The 25,258-nt window shown below is 39.7% G+C and overlaps 1 protein-coding gene across 1 annotated transcript in view; it reads right to left on the reverse strand.

Moving 5' to 3' along the window:
• Positions 1-21,090, reverse strand: part of sh3gl2a (SH3 domain containing GRB2 like 2a, endophilin A1) — a 43,500-nt gene extending 22,410 nt beyond the window's left edge. The window contains exon 1 of the mRNA XM_056265151.1: positions 20,901-21,090. Coding sequence (XP_056121126.1) covers positions 20,901-20,945 — 45 coding nt within the window. The 5' untranslated portion in view covers positions 20,946-21,090. The remainder of the gene's footprint in view (positions 1-20,900) is intronic.
• Positions 21,091-25,258: the final 4,168 nt, after the last annotated feature.

Consider the following 25,258-nt stretch of genomic DNA (forward strand, 5'->3'; position numbering starts at 1 on the left):
CAATATACCAGTGTAATTCTGGTGTCTATGAAAACTCAGTGCAAAAATAAAGCATGTTAAACAAACCTCAGTTTCAATCAGAAATACAAACTGTAACCCTGTAATAATATACTCAATGAATCACAGGGTATTAAAGCATTATATCATTCACCAATGAAAAAACACAACTTATTGTGGGCCCACACACACGCACACACACACACACACACACACACACCCGTTGCAGGCCTGAAACGTTGCTTGTGTGCGTTGAGGCCGAGTGAAACGTAAAATGGCCGCTTCGCTCTATAAGAGCACAAAATAAAATAAACAAAGTGTACCTGAGTGTAAGTGGCAAGAGTTAATGATTTCCGTCACCCATCAGATCCATCCACGTGAAGCTGTCATCAGTTAGCAAACTCCCGCGACGCCAGAGGAACTCCTAACCACTCGGGGATTAGGAGCGCTATCTGGATTCCTCCTCAGCGGCTCTGTCACTCTCGATCGATGCACTCACAGTTCTTGGCAATCGCTTAGATCACCTTTGATACTCTCACATTCGCCGATGTAGGGGATAAACTTGAGTTAAGTTTTTTTCACCAGTAACATGAATAGTCCGATTCACTGCGAATCACGATCATCAAGCATTAAACTAACAGTTCTTCTGAACCCCGTCGTGTTGACTTCACTGTGTGATCGGGTTGACCTCACAACAGAATACTATACAGCTTAACACTTAAACAATGCAGTTCTTCTGACTATATCTAACACAAAAACCCAGCGCGCTCTGTTATCATGCCGACAACATTCACCTTCTCTTTCCTTCTTCCCCTACCTCTGACCCTCCCTCGAGTGACATTAACACTGGCCAATCACAGTTGCCATAACGGATATGAGGCGGGATCAAGCTGTTTTTAGCCAATAACGTTAAACCAAACACAACTTACTGACATGAACATTTTCTGAACAGGTACACTTTGATTCAATAATAAACTCTCGTCACCAAGCACTCATTTCTGCATACCATTTAAAATAAACAAATAAATAAAATAGAAATAATAATAAAGAATAATCATGTCGAAAAGTAACCCAAAATTAACCCAGGGTTACATCCTCCTCCTTCTGAAATTCTCATGTCCCCATGAGTATACAGACTTTAAATATGAATAATGAGTCTGTTCTCAGAGTTAGGACATATCCTAGTACACCTGGCACATTTAGGTAAAGGTCGATATTTTTTTGAAGGGCAAAGTTCAATCTTTGAGGAATCTGTCAGATGAATAACTATTCCTCTGTGCACAACTGTTACGGGTCTCTCACTAGGTTGGCCTAGTTCATCGTAGCTTAACTTAGAGACAGGTTTCACCTTCCTTTTGGGACAATGCTCCATGGGTTCGGCCTCCAAGTCTGATGCATTATCAGAGCTATTTACTTCTCCTTCTGAAGATTCTTCCTCCACCACTGAGTCTACAATCGGGTGCATATTCTCTCTGGAATCCTCGTTTTCACAGGTTTCCTCCACCACTTCCTCTTCTCCAGAATATTGAGATTCACTGTCTGTGTGGGCAGTTACTTCATCCTCTTTAACTTCAAACTTGTGCTGGAGATCAGGAATTAACTGTGTCCATTGTCTAGACCTATCTGGACTATAGTACCCATAGCTTTCATCTTCACCTCCTGAGGAATTATCAGTGGTTACAGGAGTTTCCAATACTCTTTCTTCTCTCAATGTTTCTTTGTGCTCTTTTGTAGCTCTAGACCTAGTTACTGGCCTTTGAGGAACTTCTTGTCTCCTAACAGATTTTGGCATTCTCACCGATTCTCCAATAGGTAAGAGATGATCTCTGTGCATTGTCCTGACTCCTCCAGTTCCTTTCTCTGATTTGAGTCTGTACACAGGCAAATTGTCAAGCTTTTCAAGAACAATGTACGGGGCCGTATTCCACTTATCCTCCAGTTTGTGCTTTCCTGTGAAACTGAGATTTCGAATAAGCACACGGTCTCCAGGCCTTATGCTTTGATATTTCACCTTTTGATCATAGAGACGTTTATTTCTCTGATGATTCTTTAATGCAGATTCAGAAGCTAGTCTGTAGGCTTTCTGAAGATCTGTCTTTAGGTCTTCAACATACCTCTGGTATGTCTGTCCTTCTCCTCCTTCTGAAGAAGTACCAAAGCACACATCAATTGGCAAGCGGGCTTCTCTTCCAAACAAAAGAAAGTAAGGTGAGTACCCGGTAGCCTCATTTTTAGTACAATTGTATGCATGTACTAATTTGCTGATATGCTGGCTCCATTTTTGCTTTTCTGCAGCATCCAAAGTTCCCAGCATGGAGAGTAGTGTCCTATTAAATCGTTCAGGTTGTGGATCTCCCTGAGGGTGGTAAGGTGTCGTCCTTGATTTCTTAATACCCAGCATTCCCAGAAGTTCTTTTATAAGTCGACTCTCAAAGTCTCTCCCTTGATCTGAATGTATACGGGCTGGAAGTCCGTAATACACAAAGAACTTCTCCCAGAGAATCTTTGCAACAGTCACTGCTTTCTGGTCCTTAGACGGGTAGGCTTGGGCATAGCGTGTAAAATGGTCAGTGACAACCAGGACATTAGCAACACCTTTGGAATCTGGTTCTATTGACAGGAAATCAATACATATAAGTTCCATTGGCCCACTACTAGTGATGTTACTCAGAGGAGCGCGTTTCTGAGGCAATGTCTTTCTGGCTATGCATCTTCCACAGTTTTTGACATACTTCTCAATCTCAGAAGTCATTTGTGGCCAGTAGAATCTGTCCTTCAGCAGCTCTGTAGTCCGCTCGATTCCTAGATGTCCCGCATCATCATGTAATGAATGCATTACCTGTTGATGGAACTGTTCAGGTAAAACAAGCTGTTTTTTCTCTTTACCACAGGGACTGATGAACACTCTGTACAGCAGCTTATCCTGGCTGACCAGCTTAGGACCTTGTCTCTGCAATAGAGTCATTCGCGGGTTAGCACTTGCACCAGTTGTAAGTACCTTTCCTTGCTCCACAGCTATCTTCACCGGTCCAATGACTGGATCTTTGTCTTGAGCCAACTCAAGGTCAGCATGTGTCAACTGTTTCAGATGTCCTAGCTCCAGCTGTGTAAAACGTGCATAAACAGGTGGAACAATGCTAGAATCGGCTCCCAACTGATCTACCAGTCTGGTGGAAGATTCCTCATTTTTGTCACTTGTCACCATCTGACAGATTGCTTTCACTCCTGACTGGGATATTTCTGTCCATCCATCAGGTGACCCACCTTCCAAAGGATAACGAGACAATGCATCAGCATCGATGTTATAACGTCCTGGCTTATATTGCAGACTGAAATCATATGTGGCCAATGCCGCCAGCCAGCGATGTCCTGTTGCGTTCAACTTAGCTGTAGTGAGGACATAGGTGAGCGGATTATTGTCAGTTCTAACTACAAATTTCACCCCATAAAGGTAATCGTGAAATTTATCCACTACGGCCCACTTCAGTGCCAAGAATTCCAGTTGGTGAGTTGGATATCTTTGCTCTGTTGTACTCAGTTTCCTACTAGCATATGCAACTGGTCTGAGTCCTTCCGGATACTCTTGGTTCAGTACTGCACCTAGGCCATTCCCACTTGCATCCACATGTAGGACATAGGCTTTGGAAGGGTCAGCGAATGCCAGGACAGGGGCATGAGTAAGACAGTAGATAATGGTTTTAAAAGCCTCAGTGCAATCTTTGTCCCACCGCTCACCAAATGGTTCTGACTCTTTGAAGTACTTTCTCTCTGTGGTGACCTTTCCACCCCCTTTGGCTGGAGGATACCCTTTGGTGAGTTCTGTCAAGGGTCGCACAATTGCAGAATAGTTTTTGACAAACCGTCGGTAAAACCCACAAAATCCTAGGAATGACCTTAAGGTTTTTACATCTGTGGGCATCTTCCACTTAGTGACTGCTTCTATTTTCTCCGGGTCAGGAGCAACCCCATCAGCAGAGACAATATGGCCCACATATTTGACCTGTGACATACAGAGCTGGCACTTATCCATTGAAATTTTCAATCCATACTCCTCCAAACGGTCTAAGACTTTCAGAAGCCTCTGTTCGTGTTCTTCTAGAGTGGACCCAAAGACAATAATATCGTCAAGGTACACTATCACTTCTAGCAGATGCATGTCCCCAACTGCACGCTCCATGAGTCTTTGGAATGTCGCAGGCGCTCCACTAACTCCTTGTGGCATCCTTTCAAACTCGTAGAACCCTAAAGGACATATAAAGGCAGTCTTCTCCTTGTCCTCGTCGGCCATGGCTATCTGGTAGTAGCCGCTCCGCAGGTCTAAGACTGAAAACCACTTGCTTCCTGCAAGACAGTCCAACGCATCATCTATGCGTGGGGTCGTGTACTGATCAGGAAGAGTTCTGCTGTTCAAAGTCCGATAATCGATACACATGCGTATTGCACCACTTTTTTTACGAACAATTACAATTGGGGAAGCATAAGGACTTCGGGATTCTTTAATAATCCCTGTAGCTAACAGGTCTTTGAGGTGTCGACGGACATCATCAATGTCAGCTGGAGCAATTCGTCGAGATCTCTCTCTAAATGGCCTAGAGTCACTCAAACGGATGCAATGTTTAACGTCCTTTGCCAGTCCTACATCCCATTCTTCCTGAGAAAATACATTACCTCTCTCAGACAGTTCCTGGCGAAGTCGATCTTCCCACTCTTTTGGAATGGTGGACTTTGTGAAATCAAACACCTTTGGATCAATGGTCTTGGATTTCGTCGGGGTAACAGATGCCACAGTCACTGTATCTGTAGGAAACACATGCGCTACGACTGTTCCAGATGGTATTGTTACCTCTTTGCACGTCTCATTCCTAATCAGCACCTTGAATTTGTTCTCCTCTACAGCAGAAGAGGGCAGTACAACTGGAAGAATGAACAGTCCTGCAGGCAGCATATCATCTGAAGGGGTTTCTACCATGAAAATTTCCTTCTCCAGCGGTTTTTGTGACTCAACTGTACAAACAGCACACATTTCTCCTCTTGATGGTATGATGCAAGCACCTGGACCTGTCCATTTAACTTCTCCAGCAGGTATGTCAAGTCTTGTCTGTGATTCTAGTTCTGAGTTGTGAAGCTGAATTCTTAATGTGTGTGCCTCATCCGTCTCATGACCAGCGGTGCCAAGTCCAATCAAACGTTGGAAAAAACTTGCATTTGTCCCAATGATCGCAGGCACTTGTTTAGGACCTTCAGGTTCTGGACAAACCAAAGCAAGGATGGAAACAGTCTCTTCCACACCCATGACAGAAGCAGGAAAAGAAACATCTACCAAGACATATCCCTTGTAGGGATAACTGGCTGTGCTAAGGCCCCAAATGGACAGACCAGAGAGAGGCTGAATGGGCACTGATGACAGGTTTTCAGAGTACCATGGCTCAAAGATGATAGTGACCTGAGATCCACTATCTAGTAAGGCTTCACAGGGCTGACCATTTATCTTCATAGTGATTGTCAGAGCTGGACCCACCAACCCTACAGGAAGACTACTCTTCTCAACCACAACTGTCTGGCTTTTGCGAGAAAAGCTGGCTTTATCACTAGTGTGTTTACTACTACTCTGATCCATTCTTTCGTTTCTAGCCTTCCGTAATGATCGCACAAGTTTCTGTATCACCAGAGAGTAATTCTCAGGAGCTTTGCACTTCGGAGCAATGTGGCCATCTTCCCCACATTTGTAACAGAAGTAATCTTCTTGAGCCTTTTCAAATCGGGGTTTCACAGAAGTATCAGCCTGCTCCAGTGAACGTGGATCTCTTGTCATCTGTGGCAACTGCCTAATACTCAGTGAAGCTAACTGCTCTTCTAGTCTTTGCACCTGCTTCTTTAGTGAGTGTACTTCTGAATCCCCTGATGTGTCACCTCCTCTCCCTCTTGGTATGGGCTTTGACTCCATCATCACCTCTGGCGTAGTTACTTTAGAAGATCCTTCTGCCACTTTTGTCCGCAGCTCTTCAATTTCAGCTTTCAATTCTCTCACAACAGCCAAACTACTCTGTCTCTCCCGTGGCCGGGGAACCGGCTTTACAGTGAAACCCAGACTATGTCTGGCAGCTTCGCTTTCTTCCGCCTCCCTTATCTCATTCAGGAGAGTTAGGAAAGTAGGTGGATTTCCTCGTCTCTCTCTCAATCTCAGCTGGAGCAACATCAAGTCAGATTCAACAGCTCCCCGAATTAGCTGCTCGACTCTTGTTTGGTCCAAATTCTTCCGGGGTAACCCACCTTTTTGTGCTACCTTGGTCAGAGATTTCTCCATTCTCTTCAAGAAATCAGAAAGAGCTTCACCAGGATTCTGCCTCAGTAATCTGAAAGCAAAATATAAGTCTTCTCCTGATTCAGGAGTTCCAAAAGCTCCCTCCAAAGCCTCAAGATACTGAAGAGAAGTTGCATCTGGGCTAGAAAATCTGACAGCCTTCACAACATCCAGGGCTGAACCCTTTAAGCTCTCAATTATACGTCGACGCTTCTCCTTCTCTGAGCATTCACACTCCATGATCATCATTCTAGCTTGATCCATCCAGCTCTCCAAAGCCTCTTCCCCTGTTGGAGTAGGAACAATACCTGAAAAGGTCCTTAAACGTCGGTATGCACCTCCATCGCTGACAGGTTTTGAGGTTTTTTCCAGCAGTTCACCCACCGCACGGATTATTGATTCTGGAGAACCTGCATTGGAGCTGGGTGTAGAAAACATAGCTTGAAGATCAGTGAAAGACTTTCCTTCTTGTTTTAACAGCTTTGATAGTTTCTCAGCAAACCCAGCAGGCGGTGACTCGGCACTTTTCGCTACAATCATCTTCCAAGGCGTCCCACCCCCTTCAGGTATCACTTCCACAGGCACGCGAGAAGGATCAACCTCTTCTTTGCACTCACATAGCACAAGTAAAGACCCTGGAGTTGGCCCTTCTTTATAATCCCTGACTCTCACTCTTCCCAAAACTTTGACTGTTTGCATAGTTTCCTCAATGCGTGCCACCCCCACATCCGCGGGCACTCCCAACAGTAACACGGCATGTTTCTGATCAATTATTGCTTTCTGACTCCAATCGTCAAGTTCAGCTTGTAAGAAAGAATAGTCAACATCCATAATTGCCTGATCCACTTAAACCTTAGTTTTTTCTACAAGCAGTATTCTCTTAGCACTTTACTGATTTTCAAGCAGTGTACTGAGCAAGGATCATCCCGGACGAGCCCCCACTTTATGCAGCGCCCCCTACTGTCCTAGGTGTACCTACCCTTTTGGAATGTTGGACGCTTGAACCCAGATTCGTTTATTTGTCTCTCGACGTGATCCTATAATCAATCTGTGACCCTTGGTTCTACACTACTTCTTGCAAAGTGCAACTCAGATCTCTGCAATATCACTTTTAACCAATTACAGCTACCGATCTGTTCTATTAAAGGGACCACACTATAAAACTGAAATATACAATGGATTTATTTAAAAGAAAAGAAAAGAAAGAATTGACAAAACCGAATCAAATTAGATATGAATAAAATCTGTTCAACCAACTCCTGAATAAACTGGTATTTTCAAAACAGTGTTTGATTGACTCTTCTATGCACAACAACAGGCACTTAAAGGGTTAGCCTTTTAAACTTCCATCAAAATAGGGCTATCTAATGAATCACTCTTTAAATTAACATTTCCTTATTTTACACGAAGTACAAATTTGTCTTCACCTAATGTAAACCAATATACCAGTGTAATTCTGGTGTCTATGAAAACTCAGTGCAAAAATAAAGCATGTTAAACAAACCTCAGTTTCAATCAGAAATACAAACTGTAACCCTGTAATAATATACTCAATGAATCACAGGGTATTAAAGCATTATATCATTCACCAATGAAAAAACACAACTTATTGTGGGCCCACACACACGCACACACACACACACACACACACACACCCGTTGCAGGCCTGAAACGTTGCTTGTGTGCGTTGAGGCCGAGTGAAACGTAAAATGGCCGCTTCGCTCTATAAGAGCACAAAATAAAATAAACAAAGTGTACCTGAGTGTAAGTGGCAAGAGTTAATGATTTCCGTCACCCATCAGATCCATCCACGTGAAGCTGTCATCAGTTAGCAAACTCCCGCGACGCCAGAGGAACTCCTAACCACTCGGGGATTAGGAGCGCTATCTGGATTCCTCCTCAGCGGCTCTGTCACTCTCGATCGATGCACTCACAGTTCTTGGCAATCGCTTAGATCACCTTTGATACTCTCACATTCGCCGATGTAGGGGATAAACTTGAGTTAAGTTTTTTTCACCAGTAACATGAATAGTCCGATTCACTGCGAATCACGATCATCAAGCATTAAACTAACAGTTCTTCTGAACCCCGTCGTGTTGACTTCACTGTGTGATCGGGTTGACCTCACAACAGAATACTATACAGCTTAACACTTAAACAATGCAGTTCTTCTGACTATATCTAACACAAAAACCCAGCGCGCTCTGTTATCATGCCGACAACATTCACCTTCTCTTTCCTTCTTCCCCTACCTCTGACCCTCCCTCGAGTGACATTAACACTGGCCAATCACAGTTGCCATAACGGATATGAGGCGGGATCAAGCTGTTTTTAGCCAATAACGTTAAACCAAACACAACTTACTGACATGAACATTTTCTGAACAGGTACACTTTGATTCAATAATAAACTCTCGTCACCAAGCACTCATTTCTGCATACCATTTAAAATAAACAAATAAATAAAATAGAAATAATAATAAAGAATAATCATGTCGAAAAGTAACCCAAAATTAACCCAGGGTTACAACTACATTTGGCTACCCAAAAAATCTCGCAAATTGATGACTTAAAACCGTAAAAATTGCCGCAGACGCACATGTAAACAGTAGCCTACAGATGAGGCTTTCATGCAACGTTCTGCTTAGTTAACTTTGCAAAACATTAGTAAACCAAAAAAATGCACATCTTTATTTAGAGCAGGTTGTCTTGATTCAAACGGGCCCACACATAACATAACTTGATGCATAGATCTTGAGAAAATCCTCATGGAGTGACATGCTGTTTGTCTAAAGCTATAGGACTTGTGGGATCTGATCACGTTGCAACCGTGATGCAAACTTTCCAACGTCAGGTTTTTTCCTGCATAGAGAATTGCGACGCGGACGCCTCAATTAAATTTCGTCCCACCTCCAACTGTCGACAAAATACAGCTGGGGCTCAAGTCATTCTGAGAGTGCACGATACAGATCCGCGAATCGCGGTTATATCCGAACACTGCGATAATCCACGGGTCGGGCGATAAAGTAATCAAAACAACATTCCAATTTTAATAATTGCGGCTGGGTCATAGGTGGATGAGTGATAAAACGTTAATGTGTTGATTTTAATAGAGACACGGAACTCACATTTCTCAGTAGAACGTGCATCACTTTTAATTTCGACAACAAATCTCTTCAGGGGAAACATATGCCTCAAGCAACTCCAAGTGGTCATTATATAAAACACAAAGGAAAAAAACCATATTAGAGATCATGAAAACACATGAGAATGTGGCGATCGGGTGCAGATATCTAAATCAAAAAAGGGTGGGTGGATGATTTATTTTCAACAGCGGATTCAGGTGATGTAAGAGAGCTGATCCGCGCATCTCTAGCACATAACTTTTTCTTTGTTCAATTTGCACACTGAACATGGGTTGGACCTCTTAATTTTTAACTCTCAAAAGTGCACCAGATTAATGAATTTATCTTTAAAATGTACAACATTTTCTTCCTGTGGGAGGGGGTCCACCCCAGCCTGGATGGACTGAGGTCCACCCAGCACAGTCTCACATTCTATGGGAAACACTGTATATGATAGTGCTCTCAAAATAAAAATCTAACTATTTTATTAATAAAATAACTTGTAAAACTACTACTCCTGAAGTGTTTTCTTCAGCCAATTCAAGACGCAGTACACTTGCATACATGATCAGGATTTTACCACCGCCACTTAATTTTGAGCTAGGAAAAATACTGAACGGCATTTGAAGTTTCAACCAATGGAAATGGATCTCGGGTATGGTGGGTAGTGGGGCTGGGCGGCAGGGGTTCCGGTAAGGGGAGGAAAGTAAGGACGATTCTAAGGGCCCACGCACGTTTGGGGCCCCCAGAGATCAATTATTTTAATGGAATGGATGCGGTAGGGGGCCCAACCTCAAATTCTTTCATAGGGCCCAAAATTGCTAGCGGTGCCGCTGCTGGGCAGTATTGCAAGTTTGTATGATATATCGGTGTATTTTTTATAACCGATATAGAATGAGGCGATAATACCATTTATTTTCGAAATACAGTTTGATACAAACGCATCTGAAAAATAGCGGAGCACGCAGAGTGAGCTGCTATGCGGAAAGTGCATAATCCAATTTGACCTAAACAGAAGACATGCTTTACACTCACCTAAAGGATTATTAGGAACACCATACTAATACTGTGTTTGACCCCCTTTCACCTTCAGAACTGCCTTAATTCTGCGTGGCATTGATTCAACAAGGTGCTGAAATCATTCTTTAGAAATGTTGGCCCATATTGATAGGATAGCATCTTGCAGTTGATGGAGATTTGTGGGATGCACATCCAGGGCACGAAGCTCCCGTTCCACCACATCCCAAAGATGCTCTATTGGGTTGAGATCTGGTGACTGTGGGGGCCATTTTAGTACAGTGAACTCATTGTCATGTTCAAGAAACCAATTTGAAATGATTCGAGCTTTGTGACATGGTGCTCATTCTGTTTACGCCAAATTCTGACTCTACCATCAACCGAAATCGAGACTCATCAGACCAGGCAACATTTTTCCAGTCTTCAACTGTCCAATTTTGGTGAGCTCTTGCAAATTGTACCTTCTTTTTCCTATTTGTAGTGGAGATGAGTGGTACTCATAAAAGTATATTCTAAAAATGGCATAGCAACCTGTGCTTTAAAATAAATAAATGTAAAAATCGAGAATCGAATCGAACCGTGACCTTAGAATCGAAAATTCAATCGAATCAAAGATTTGGAGAATCGTGACCCCCCTAGTTGTAACGAGTGGTTATTTCAGTCAAAGTTGCTCTTCTATCAGCTTGAATCAGTCGGCCCATTCTCCTCTGACCTCTAGCATCAACAAGGCATTTTCGCCCACAGGACTGCCGCATACTGGATGTTTTTCCCTTTTCACACCATTCTTTGTAAACCCTAGAAATGGTTGTGCGTGAAAATCCCAGTAACTGAGCAGATTGTGAAATACTCAGACCGGCCCGTCTGGCACCAACAACCATGCCACGCTCAAAATTGCTTAAATCCCCTTTCTTTCCCATTCTGACATTCAGTTTGGAGTTCAGGAGATTGTCTTGACCAGGACCACACCCCTAAATGCATTGAAGCAACTGCCATGTGATTGGTTGATTAGATAATTGCATTAATGAGAAATTGAACAGATGTTCCTAATAATCCTTTAGGTGAGTGTATATTAAGGGCTTCAAAATAACTTGTAAGATATAGTTAACATAAATAGTTTAATGCGGCTTGCCCCGAGAGTAGCCTATATAACTTACATTTCACAGGTATATTCTCAATCTAACAAACATCATACATGTTAGAAAGTCATGCAAATATTTCCATTTTGCTGTCAGGAGTGGATGAGCCTTCTGAGCCTTCAGTGAACGAGCGCACCAAACAAACAGAGCACAATAGAATAGGAGCACAATAATTCGGAGTAAAATAGCCTACAATGTAAATAATTGTAAACATGCAATGTTAGAATGTAATGTGATGTGATTGTTTTGCACATAATATATAGCATAGCCAAAATAAACAAAATATATTTGTTTATAGCCTCAATATGAACATTGCTTGTAGGACAACATTGGGCAGGATGTGAAATAACATCAAATGTTATAACGTGATATTTTTTAAAATATATAGTTTTTTATCCAAATAGAAAAACTTAAGTGTGAGAATATGATTAGGAGTATATCCACATACAGATATGATTTTTTTGGCCATATCACCCAGCCTTGATGGGTAGGGACAATGGGTCTCATTCATGAAACACGAGCAGAACGAATTTTTGTGTAAATCGTGTGTAAAGTGGTTCTGGCGTAAATTTTCGGATTCATTAAAATGTTCGTATTTTCCAAATGTTAGTTGGTACGAAAGAAATCTACACCTGCTCCCAGCCATGCGTAAATAGTGAGTTTAACATCCGAACGTTTTGCTCAATAATAACTAAGGCTGCATTTTAATTTACCTTAATCGGGTACATATTTACACAGCATTTTGAAAAAATATTATATATATAGTAATTACATATGGTTTTTCTTTTTACTTCTGGGACTGTTTGATTAACAGATGAAACTCCATTAACTGCATCTGTAATATGCTGGCAAGCTTCCTTTTTTTAGGACCTGATACGCCACTATGTAGCCTACGCTTGAAAATAAAATGTGGTGTTTTGAATGAACTTCTGATAATAAAACTTCGATTTCTGCATTTGAGAAATTTTTCTTTTTCATTCGCTTTTGAGAAGACATTGAAATCCTTCGTTTCGTGTCATAATATGATGTCCATATATAGTTGTCAGTCGGATTTAATGGGCGGGATTTATGGTAATTGAGAATGAGCGTGCACGCGCGTCCCATTTACGACTGATTGGAATTCATTAACACACACACACATTTCACTATCACGTCTGACGTTTACAAAGTATTTGTGAATCAGGAGAAGAGTTTTCGGGAAGGTCTCTTTACGCGCAAATCACTCTCATATTTACTCGTATATTTACGAATGTTTCATGAATGAGACCCAATGTGTAGAGACCAATCAGACAACGTTTAACTAATTTTAACATCATGAGCTCTTTATTCCTCATTCATGCACACTTCTTTCAATAACCAAGTAGCACTGTGCTACACAGATATATTTACATTTCTCAATATACAAATAATTGAACAAAAATCTCTAACGATAGTCATCATCGCCACGACATCGTCATATTGCCCAGGCCTGGCTGACAGTATTAACACATAGCCTACTAACAAAACACAGTAAAAGAAACTGGTAGAACATAGAAATATGTGCAAATATCGCAATTAGCATCTCACTTTAATGCACTACATCTTGATGTAACTAGAAAAATTATATATAATAGAAGGTATTTCCCTTCTGCAGTTTGCAATATGTCCATTAGCCATTGTAAGTCTTTGTCATGCTCAATCGACATCCCACAAACCAAATTTGCCAGTCAGACGTAATAATCCATGTAAATGCCATTACTAGCGGGCTGATCGAAGTAGGACTGTAGAAGCGCGAGCAGCATTACACACGTAAAGTAAAACTTGACCGCACAGTTGTCATTGGCCAGATTCCTGGATGATGGTCAGATTAATCAGCCTCAAAGCAACATGGAGAGACAAAAAAAATAAATTGTTCTGTAGTTGCAATGCTATTTGCTAAATGAAAGACTTAATATTCACTATTCACCTATCCTTTCCCTCTGATTTTAGGGTTAAGTTAGGTTTAGAGATAGAGTTAGGACTATGTTTTCAGACAGGAATGTTGATCCAGCATTAACAAAATGTGTTGATTCAGGAACATGTCTTGCCTAGCAAAATCAAAGCAACCTTTTCTGTATCTGGCCCTTTACTGTATTGCAGTGTTACACAAACTGTTGGTTAATCCTCTGTCCACAGTAACACTTATTTTCAAACACTGCCATAATTGCATACAAGGTACAACATTTGTCTACAGACTTTTATTTAACAGCATAGAAACTTCAAGCTGTTGACTGGAGTGGTTATGTCGTTATAGCATTCGTGATATGGTACTAAGAAAACTGTCCAAAAAACGAAAATGGAACTTCTCATGGTAGAAAGTGACAGTCTGTGATGTATTTTAGTTATCCAGAAGTGAAGACAATGTCTGTATGGATTGGCCCTATGTTCCGTTATGAAAGTGTTGGCCTTGCTGTCTGACTAATTCAAAAATAATTGAGCAGTTTGATTGTGCATGTATTCATTTCAAAACTGAAGTGCTTGCAGCAGCATGATGGCTCAGTGGTTAGTAATGTCTCCTCACAGCAAGGTCTTCCCATAATACAAACAGATGGACATTTTTGACAAACTGAGTACTCTACTAAATTGTCCATATCTAGGGCGTAATTTTTCACATTCCATGCAGGGAAACATTCCATTATTGTTCCAGTATACCTTTTCCTCAGGGTTTCTCACACACACTCTTTTTAATGCATTGAAATGACGATATGATGTGCATAACAAATGCATATTCTGATCAGATAACATAACAAATATTTTAAAGATGGTTGTATGCCATGAGTGTGTTTGTGAACGTTAATGGGTGGTTTTGGGAGAGTTCGAACTAGTAAAGATGTGTGCATTTCTCATATTTATTAACAATTTCCTTAGTAAAGCAATTTGGATCAACTGTTGTGTGGCTGGGCAGAGGCCTAAACGTTTCAACCTGGAGAGCAGTGCACCTTTGTTACCTTTAAAAACAGAGGCCCTGTCCAAAATGGCACCCTAAACACTCGCGGTCTTCCTTCGAGTCTGCACAATAGTGACATCCCGCTTTGACTGTCGGGAAGAAGTCTGCTGCGGAGCTTGCATTAGTGCGCATCGAGGGCAAATATCGACCGCAAAGGGGGCGTTTGCGAATTGCGAGCAGCCTTTTGAGACCTAAAATGACAAATGGGATACCCTACTACGGTCTCATAGACTTAAACACGCGCACGTGGCAGCCATTGTAAGTCCACAAGACCGAAAGTGCGCCATTTGGCACAGGGCCAGAGTAGGCTTTTTTTTTTTTTGTAAAGAAAAAAAAAAGCAATAAATAAAACACTTAAATATAAAAATAATACAATTACTCAAATAAAACAAAACAAATAATGATAATTGCTAGTATGGACATAAACCTTTAAAATAATGAGCTACACATTTAAAGATTTGTATTTTATATAAATGTATACTTAATTTACAATTAAAAAAAAAAAAAATACAGTACAAAAAATACAAAATACAGTTTTTCTGTATATAATTTCTTTTTGAATTACTGTAATTTCATTAATAGTAAGTCAAGTTGTTACAAATTGTTTGTAAGTTTACAGAGTTTTGAATATAATTTAAAATAACAAACAAATTTAAGTTATTTTCTGTAAAAATAGTTTTTATTTATTTATACTTGTATAAACCCAAACGCTTCAGATCAACCTTGTTACCTGGAAAGCTACTGACTAGGAAAATGGCATTCACATGACACCCAATGTGACACAGCACAGAAGAGAAATTTCCACCCCCACTCTCCAGTTAGGCGGTCTTAAAATATTCCCCTGAGTCTGTGCCTCCTGGATTACAACCACCAAAGATTAACGCTTTATAAATAGAACAGATAGATGGACAAATGAAGGAGGTTATAGGAGGATGTCCTCCCTTGATTTGTGATTGTCTGCATGGCAGAGAGGGACGCACATCCCTTTGGCAGGACAGACAGTTCCAGGGAGGCTGCATCTCTCTTCTATTATTATTATTATTATGCGTGTGTGTAATTAAGGGCAGCTGAGAAAGCTCATGCATAAAGATGGCTAAAGGAGGCATGCGTCTGTTTCCTCTGAGATAACAACAGATATTCTTGTGTGCTCTAAATGCTAGATAGCAATAACGTTTTAATTCATAAAATCATTCTTAACCAATAGTATCTCAAAAAAACCTTTGCAAAGGTAAAACATGTCATGAAACATGTTGGAACAAATGGCAACAAAAAAAACAACAGTAAAATTATGTTTAATTTCTGGTGAAAGAAGAAAAAAACTGAGCATTAATGAGAATTTAAACACATGTAAAGAGAAATGTAGTACTCAAGAGTCTAAAAAGGCCCGCTACCGCGGACATGGGAGCCCTTGCTGGAGTGGATGTATGACAATGCTGAAGGTGACAGAAGCACTGAATACAGGATGACACAGCAGTGATCATACAACCCGATCACACTAAATGTGTCTCTATAGCACGCAGTGTGTTTATCGTGTAATTTATACGCGAAAATGAGTTTTTACGTGCATAGGATACGCATGGGTTGGTTAGGGTAGGTTTAGTAGTGGTGTGGGGTGCGTGTGTATTATACGTTTGGGTAGAATTAGTGGTGTGCGTGTGTACACGCAAATGAACTGCGTATCATATGCACGTAAAAACTCATTTTCGCATATAAATTGCACGATAATACACAATGCATGCTGTAGAGACGCATTTACGTGAGAACAGGCTGGATCATATGGTGAGATTGGTGACATTCATATACATTCAAAAAGAAAGACGAGATCATGATCGCTTCAATAAAATACCAAGGACAAGTGCCGGTGTCAATCCTGAGTCATTTTGATTCTATGGGAAAACACTAAACAGTAATGTTATTGTGATAGTGATGTAATTTTTAAGCCTCACACAGCCATTACGTAATAGCAGGATGAGCCCTTGCCCTGGCATGTAGTATCTACAAATAAGTGATGATTCGGAGATGAATATAGAATATAATAGAATAGAATAGGCTATAGAAAGTTATAGTTTGTATAGTATATTCTATTTGGGATCAGACAAAATTATCTCCCCCAAGGTGGACGTTTAAAAATCAAATAAGGAAGTGTTGACTTATTAAAATCTTGAACTGAGTAAATACAATCTCTGATGATGAGATGGTGCATGTTAATGTGCTATTTTTTTGGAGCAACATGTAGCCTATAGGTTCATCTTAAACAAGTAAATTATGTATATTTTGTTGACCATTAATGGAGAGTTTAAGATGATGGGAATCTACCAAGATATCAAAGATAAAACCAGAGGCAGAAGAGATTAGTGATGTTCTCATTTGGAACACAAGTGTGTTTCATATGTCCTATCCATTTACTGCATTAGCCCACAAGGCCTTAAACAATCTTCTTCTAGACAAAACAGTTTGTACCCTAACAACAGAGCATTTGCTTAAAGAATCCAATTTAGATATTTGCCACACAAGCAAGTTATTGTTAAACAAATACTGTAAGCATATTAGGGGGCTTGAAGCGTTATACATAAATAGAAAATGGTCTAAAAATGTACACACAGTGCTATTTACAGTGCACTATGAATCTATTAATTCTAAATAACAAATATTGTGTTTTGCAATCCTGGTGTGACTATCTGGGATAGGTTCTTCTTGGTTACCTCTTAAATAAAAAAATCTAATGATTTAGTCTAAAAAAGGTAGCTCTTTTGCTTTAGATTTAAATCCAACACAGTTCCTAAAAGTTACCAAACATCCTTAAAATCAAACACTGCAATAAGCCCAACAATATTCAGAATTATACAGGACATGACTTTTCGTAAATGGTTTCTAAATATCTCTAGAATTTTGATGGTGTCATGCTCTTTGCACAAATACACAGCACAAAGCACATGGTGGTCAGCACAAACAATGTTTTGTTGGTCCTCATTTCAAGTGAACAATGTGGTTTTATCTTCCTTTTAGCTTTCATGGTTTTGTTCAAGGTTTTTGAGGACACACAACCTGTATATGATTAAAACTGACAGTATCAAGATTACTGAAGATGCAGAGGACAAACAGCGCAAAATGAAGTAGATATTCACCAACAAACAAATGAAACAAGACTATTTTTTGGGAGGAAAAATTGAGAAAATTCGGCTGCTGCTCTGACACACGTAAATAGGCGGCCATTCAAACCAAAAAAGTTTTTGTGTTAAAACACAAAAACACTTTTTCTTTGTTGTTGTTGTTTTCCTATGTGAACATGCGCTAGATAAATGTCTTTGACCATTTTGTGGCTTTTTGCAATTTTTGTGTTTTAAAATGTTTAAAATGTCAAGAGACACCTTTGTTCTGTTCAGGTGTACCGTTGCTCTCACTGATTGTTTAGCCGGAAGAGTCTCAAGTATTATAGAAGTGCGTAATAGTTTAAATTTCTCCCAGAGTTGAATTTTTAACATGAGCATAGATTAAATTTGTGAACTTTTTAGTGGTGTTAGAAAAAAAAAAAACAGTGTGCTACATGGGACACTGTCACACTGACAGACCAAAACACCACTTTTTAAGATAATGTTTATAGAATTACCATATAATTAACCCTAAGTTGGCTTATAAAATCTTATTAAGATAGTAAGCCTATTAGGATAGTAGAGAGTAAACTGATCAAAGGCATAGTGGTGAAGGTGATAGGGTTTTTAAATAGAGGGAACTGACACTATAAGTGGCTAGAAGCACTTTCAAATTAACAAATGACTAATTCTCTATAAAAAAAAATAAAAAAAGGTAATGCTTTTTCCCCTAATGACAAATGTACTCATTTAGTCCCAACTACAAGATCACCTGTATGACACTATAAAGACATTCTATCCTGAAGGTACTATTTTAGGATATAAGGAAGGATATTTTAGTATAATCTGCTATCTACAATTTGAGACAGCATTTATGTCAGACACTTCACATGGGATGCTTAGAAATCCTGTATTGGTAGACAGTAGACACTAGACAGCTCACCTGTTTGATAATAGTTTTGAAATAAGAGAAACTGGTAGATATATTAGAGCGAATCAATGATGCTGAACATAATTTCATACCTGTCCAAATACAAGATATACAATTCACTAAGATAACATACATCAAAAGAATGAACCATAAGAGACTAAAGAGACAAAGAAAAGAAGATATTTCTCATCCTTTGGGTGTTAAAATATCCTTGTTTGCACTACTCATTAATAAAGATATACTAGTTAACAAAAATGTTAAAAACACTGGCTTGCCAAGTATGTGGTATAGCTGGCAATTTAAATAGGAAAAACACTGCAGTAAGCAATGTCTAGAATTTGTAATAGAAAAAGAATAAAACATCAGCCATGTTTGAGACAGACGCTGTGGTGCATAAGCAACTCCTTACATCAAAGAAAGCAAGAGAGAGAAGCTAAAGAAAGGGGTCACACTTCTACACTTTTAAGTACAGTACTATATGAGACCAGAATAACACAGAGAATGGCTGATTGTGACGTTCATCCATCCCCAAATACCCAACAGTGAACAGGAGGCAGATCATCTCTGATCTTTCACTTCAGTCTTTTGCATTACACAACAAGTGATGAAAATAAAATGAAAAGCGTATAGATGAATGGCAATTTAACTTTATAAGCAGGCTCATTGTATTACAAGCTAGAATTGTCAGGTTAAACACAACTCAATTTTATAAAAATTGAAGTACATTTCCAAAACAAAACTTCTGTATAACTACAAACATCCATGTTTAGACAATTTACATGAAATCTCACTTCTCTTTTATGTAAATATCATTCTGGACAAGGAAAAGCCAGAAGGCATGTAGTGAAACAAGTGTTGTGCTTATATAGCACATATTCACTATAGAAGCAAATTTCCAAGAATAAATAATGCAGGTGAAACAGGATAAACCTGCCTCTACATAACTGAAAGGAGATAAATAAGGGAAAAAAAAAAAAAAAACTTTCACCAAACAGGCACAATACTTTGTCACGACTGCAAGACTGCATGAAGATTGTGTATAAAGTACACAGCAAGCTGTGAGAGGAGCAGTGTGTTTGAGGAACCATCTGTTCTACAGAGCAGCTCTGAGTCATGCCACCCTCTCCACTGCGCAGCATGCACTGATGATGTCAGAGCCTGACGATTGGTCAGAACGAGGCAGATTATGTTGTTTAATATCAGGCAGCGAGATGCAAGTCCAGCTCCACAACTCACAGAATTTCATATTCCCTTTAAAACAGATGGCCTTAAAAAAGATGCAGATAGCCAGCTGTCATATTAGTTAAACCTTGTCCCTGGGCCACTCCCCAACAGTGCATATTTTGAATATCTCTCTCTCTCTCTCTCTTTCTCTCGCTCTCTTTTTATTTTATGTTACTTTTTATTTTAAATCAAACAGACCTGATTCATATTATCAGGACCGGGTTTGAGAAGCACTATGTTAAGGGATGCTGGGATGAAACCTTTAGCATGTGAGAGCAGTGGTTCCAATAGATGCTGCTGTTCCACAGCTATCCTTAAAATGACAGATACTTCCTCCAAAACCTTTGTTGCACAAACTGTTAGCCAATGAGATTTTGATTAATGCAAGGGAAAGCTTCAGGCAAGGACACTAGATGGACAAAACAGACAAACCCAGGAGTGAATCGGGCTCAACCTAGTCTGATGGCACCCACACATTGTTAACCAGCTATTAATTATGATTTTATGCTCCCACGACTATCTAAAAAAATATATATATATAAAAATGTCCAATAGGTTCAATAGACTTAAAATATAAAATAAAAATGTACAAAATATTAATTACTTTAAGATATTAAAATGGAAATAGGAAATATTAAAAAATTCTGAATTAAAATGCCATACAGTATTGGACCCTAAAGGCTATGTGGTGGCTTTAGATCATCATGGATTTTAAGTGTCACAGCATCAGGACTGCTTTAGAGGGCATCGAGGTCAATTTAAGGATATAAGCTATTATGTAACAACTCATCTACGCATCTTAAATATTCATGTTCACACGGTGTCATTTAATCGGTGCAAATAACACCTCATAAAAACAGCACGAAAAGACATTGAACATACATTCATCTGAATTCATTGATTTTAGTGACTAGCCTGCTAGTAACAATGTTAGTGGATTTATTTGTGTATACATCATATAACGGTGCGTTCAAAGAAGCACACACTGTTCCGCGTAAAGATCCGCATTACGATTCAGGACACAAGCTGCTCTGTCTGCTGTAGCACTGCAGCAAACCCATTTTCACGAATGCAATGGTCAAGAGAATGATGAATTTCATTGCCGTTGCTTCTTACCTGAGTGGCTTTGTGGAATTGTTTCTTCAGTCCCGCTACAGACATGATACCGATTGGACTAGTGCTAACGCCGTTTGTGATGTGCAAAGATGTAAATATGCTCACAGATACGTGGATGTGAGACGTTCAAAGATAAACCCTTGTACACTGGGAATCACCACAAGCGTAGGCTGATTATAGCAGCTGATGATGACGTAGCCGTGACATCACGCGTCAGATACCGCCTCTCTACAGATTAGAGCAGAGCTCCTCCTCCAGGGGGAACCTTCAAGGTTAGTTCAACAAGGCGTAATGCCAACAGGTAGAAAGAGGCAGGTCTGTTTTACTGGAGGTCAAGGGAGGAGATGCCTGAAAAAACTGCAAACTGAAAAAATAATCTTCAAGGTGTTTGCTTTAAATGTTTATATTGGAGTGATCTGTCACTGTTCATTAATTCGCTACATTGTGGTGGAACAAATATAAAAACACACATTAGATAGGTGATCTACTCCTCAAAGTGGACGGTTGCTCTCCATCCAACGAAGTCTGCAACATTGGTGTCATTTTGGACTCCACCCTTTCCTTCCAATCACATGTCAAACTCATTGCCAAATCTGCCTTCTACCATGCAACTCAAAAACATTTCCAGACTTCGACCATCGCTCTCAGACTCTGTGGCAGAGTCACTCATTCACGCCTTCATCACCTCTCGCTTGGACTACTGCAATGGTGTCCTGTATGGGGTACCCAGCAAGGTCCTGGACAGGCTACAATATGTCCAGAACTCGGCTGCCAGGGTTCATACACTAGGTTGTGGCAGCACATCACCCCAATCCTCACTCAGCTTCACTGGCTTCCGGTCAAATTTCGCATCACCTACAAAATCCTCCTCCTCACCTATAAATCTCTCCATGCCACTGCCCCCCAGTATCTGGACCTCCTCCATCCCTACATCCCCTCAGGCAACCTCCGGTCCATTGACAAGGGCCCCCATTTCCACAGACATCTGAAATGCTCCCTCTCTGGACACTTTCAAAAATCTTCTAAAAAAACACCTCTTTACAAAGGCATTTAACCCGGAATGACTTTTTCTTCTGTCTCTGCAGTTATGTGTAAAGCGTCCTTGGGTATCGTGAAAGGCGCTATATAAATATAAGTTATTATTATTATTATTATTATTATTATATAGGCTACCATAAAATTAACCTAGCAACCTACAAATGTCTGTATCCTACACTATTTTCTCATGAATTTGTTTTTATTTCTGAATTGATTTTAATTTCAGGTAGAAATACTTTATACATTTTTTTTTATTTACCGTTACCTAATGATTCATTAATAATTATTATGATTTAATGTTCTAGAAAATCCAAAAAGTCAAACCTCACAATTCAAGTCAAGTCAAGTCACCTTGATAGCGCTTTTTACAATACAGATTGTTTCAAAGCAGCTTTACAGAGATAACAGGAAAATAATGCATTCAAATGTGGGGTAGTTAGGGGGGTATGGGGGCATGCTACATATGTGCATTTTAAGGTGTTTGAGGGGGAAAAAAGAAAGAAAAAAAAGGACAATAATAGCTTTAAAAGCATGTCAGTGGGCAGTAGCATAAATTATTTGTCAAGCAGATTCTTAAACATGAGAATGAGGATAAATGTTGAAATGAATGATCCACACTACAAAATGGAAATGCAGAATGTTTCTGCTTATTGTTGACAATACACAATCACATATTCCAAACAGGAATGGCCTTTAATGAGAAATCTTTCAAGAATTATTTTGCAGATGTTACATTTCAATCAAACACCATTGCAATCTCAGTGTAACAGTTCTCAAAGTGTAACAGTGTCCAGAGGCAAATGAGCAATTTATATATTAGCATTAAAGATTGGTTTCAACAACTTGTTTTTTTCTTAAGTTAATCAATGTTTTTGGCACTAATCAGTTCAATTAAAGTTGAATTGTTCACTCATAAGGACAGCCACTTGTCGCCACCTACTGGCTTAATGATGCAAGTTTCGCAAACACAGACAAGCGGAGTGATACAAACGTGATACTGGTGAAATATTCGAACACATTCGAGGACCACACAAATAAATAAATAAATATATATACTTATACATTTTATAAATATATATTTATACTTATGAATTTTGCTTATAGTTTCTGTAATTAGCAAAGAACATCTGTGTTAAATAGGAATACATTTTAATAATGCTAACCAAGCTGACTAAATCACACGACTGCGCAGGAGTTCACACTCACACTCACAATAAAAATACAATATAATTTAAAACAAAGACAAGCTCATTATACAAAGGAAATAATATTACAGATCTAGACAATTTGGGTTGCTTATAGTTAAAAGAATGTCATGACATGAACGATCATTTAGGCTAGATGTCACAAAAATATATTTTTTTATGACACAAGTCAGTTTTGATGACTTTGCAATATTGATAAAATGTTAGAATATTAATAATGAAAAATGAGTAGGGCTCGCCAAAATGTGTAAAATGTATGTAGCCTACAAAGGAATACAAAAGCCAGGACATAGAGTTTTGACGTAGCTTTAATCTCCCTTTTGGTTATTTCAAAACATAATTGACGACAGAACACTACGTTATGCTCGTAGTTTATTTTGCGTGATACAGGGCGCGCCGCATTTGCGCGCGATATAGGCTTTTTTGAGATGAGCATAATACCAACTGGGCTGGACTGTGGAACGAGAGATTAAGCAGAAAAAAAGAAAAAGATTTTTTTTGTTATTTTATCTAAATCAGTTTCTTTAAGAAACTTAATTATATGACAATATATCTGGCCTACTGTTTTCCCCAAGAGACCTGACAATGAGACATCATGATGTTTTGCCTTCCGTAATGACTGAAAGAGGCGTTCCCTCTTGATAGTGTATCTCCTACACTGCTCCTACACTGAAGGAGAACATGTTCAACCGTTTCTGGTTGGTTACAATCATAGACAGTAAAAGAAATGGACACAGCGACCCCATAGACTTCAACGGAGAAAAGTGAAGTAAATTAGAACTCACTTCCTGATGGCTGAGCGTTCTGCGCAGGCTCAAACTGAGTTTGACGACGTAGTGACGTGAGCAACGTGTCTGACAGTTGTAATAATAATAATAATAATAATAATAATAATAATTTAGCAGCAGGGGAGTCAATGGCATGCTAACAGCAGGTGATGGCTTGCTAATCAATGGCGGCCCCCAGGGAAGCTTCGGTTTCCGGGATTACCCCCTTGGTTACAATATATACATTCCCCAGTTGGGTAGACGCGAACTTCCGCGTTTGTTGGCTTCTTATTGACGCTTTTGAAATATAAAGGCACACAATTACAGTATTCTTTAATTATTGTCATCAGCTTAATTTAGGTACCATGTGGTTTTTCTCTTATTCACACGTTTCTGTTGTATCTATCTTCAGAAAAGAATAATAAACTATTTTGAAAGGTAAATAACAAATAATAATATGCATTTCTGCATTTTCGCGGTGCTCTTTCTCAGTCGCCTGAGAGGTTGCGTTAAAGTGGACATGAGCCCCTTAATAGTAGAGCTACTCTAACGAAATTCAAATTTTAAGCAGTTTTTACTGTGGAATTATTTTGTTATATGAACCTATAAACTTGACATTACACAATGCACAATAAGCCGCCTGGCATTTTCAGCTCATTTCGTGGCGCTGTTTCTCAGCCGCCTCAGAGGGTGCGTTAAAAGCATAGACAGTAAAAGAAATGGACACAGCGACCCCATAGAATTGGGGAGAAAAGTGAAGTCAATTAGAAGAACTCGCTTCCTGATGGCTGAGCGTTCTGTGCAGACTCAAACTGAGTTTGACGACGTAGATGTGACGTGAGCAACCTGTCTGACAGTTATAAGTCTTCTAGTAGCTGTGCCAAGACCAAGAGGAATCTGAATCATTCCCTTCCGAATCTTGCAGAGACGGAGATCGTGAGTAGGAGCTGTCCACGAGCTATAGCAGCAGGATCAACTTTATGACTTTCTATGGGCTTCTCCCTTGACTTTATGCCTCCACGTCCCCCCGATTGCCCGCGAGCTTCTCCTCCTGTCTATACGGTAATTTCTCTACTGTGCGACAGAGAGTCACGTGTTATGACGCAATCGTTAGGCTATTTTTTACAAAAACTGCTTCTATGGGGCCATAACGTAAGTAGTCTCGCGTAGCCAGACCTTCAGACTGACGGCTGAAGGTCTGGAATTCATAGCAGCTTTCTTTGGCCAAGGCCCGCCCATAAGGCCGTTTGACAACAACAGACCGGCGTGCAACAAGTCAGTCAGCATAGAAAATCAAATAAGGAGAAGAAAACCGAACACATTACTGAATCGGCCAGCTGCGATGTCA

The sequence above is a fragment of the Rhinichthys klamathensis genome, unplaced genomic scaffold (assembly GCF_029890125.1).
Source record: "Rhinichthys klamathensis goyatoka isolate OS25496 unplaced genomic scaffold, OSU_Roscu_1.1 h1tg000229l_1, whole genome shotgun sequence".
NCBI classification, from domain to species: domain Eukaryota; kingdom Metazoa; phylum Chordata; class Actinopteri; order Cypriniformes; family Leuciscidae; genus Rhinichthys; species Rhinichthys klamathensis.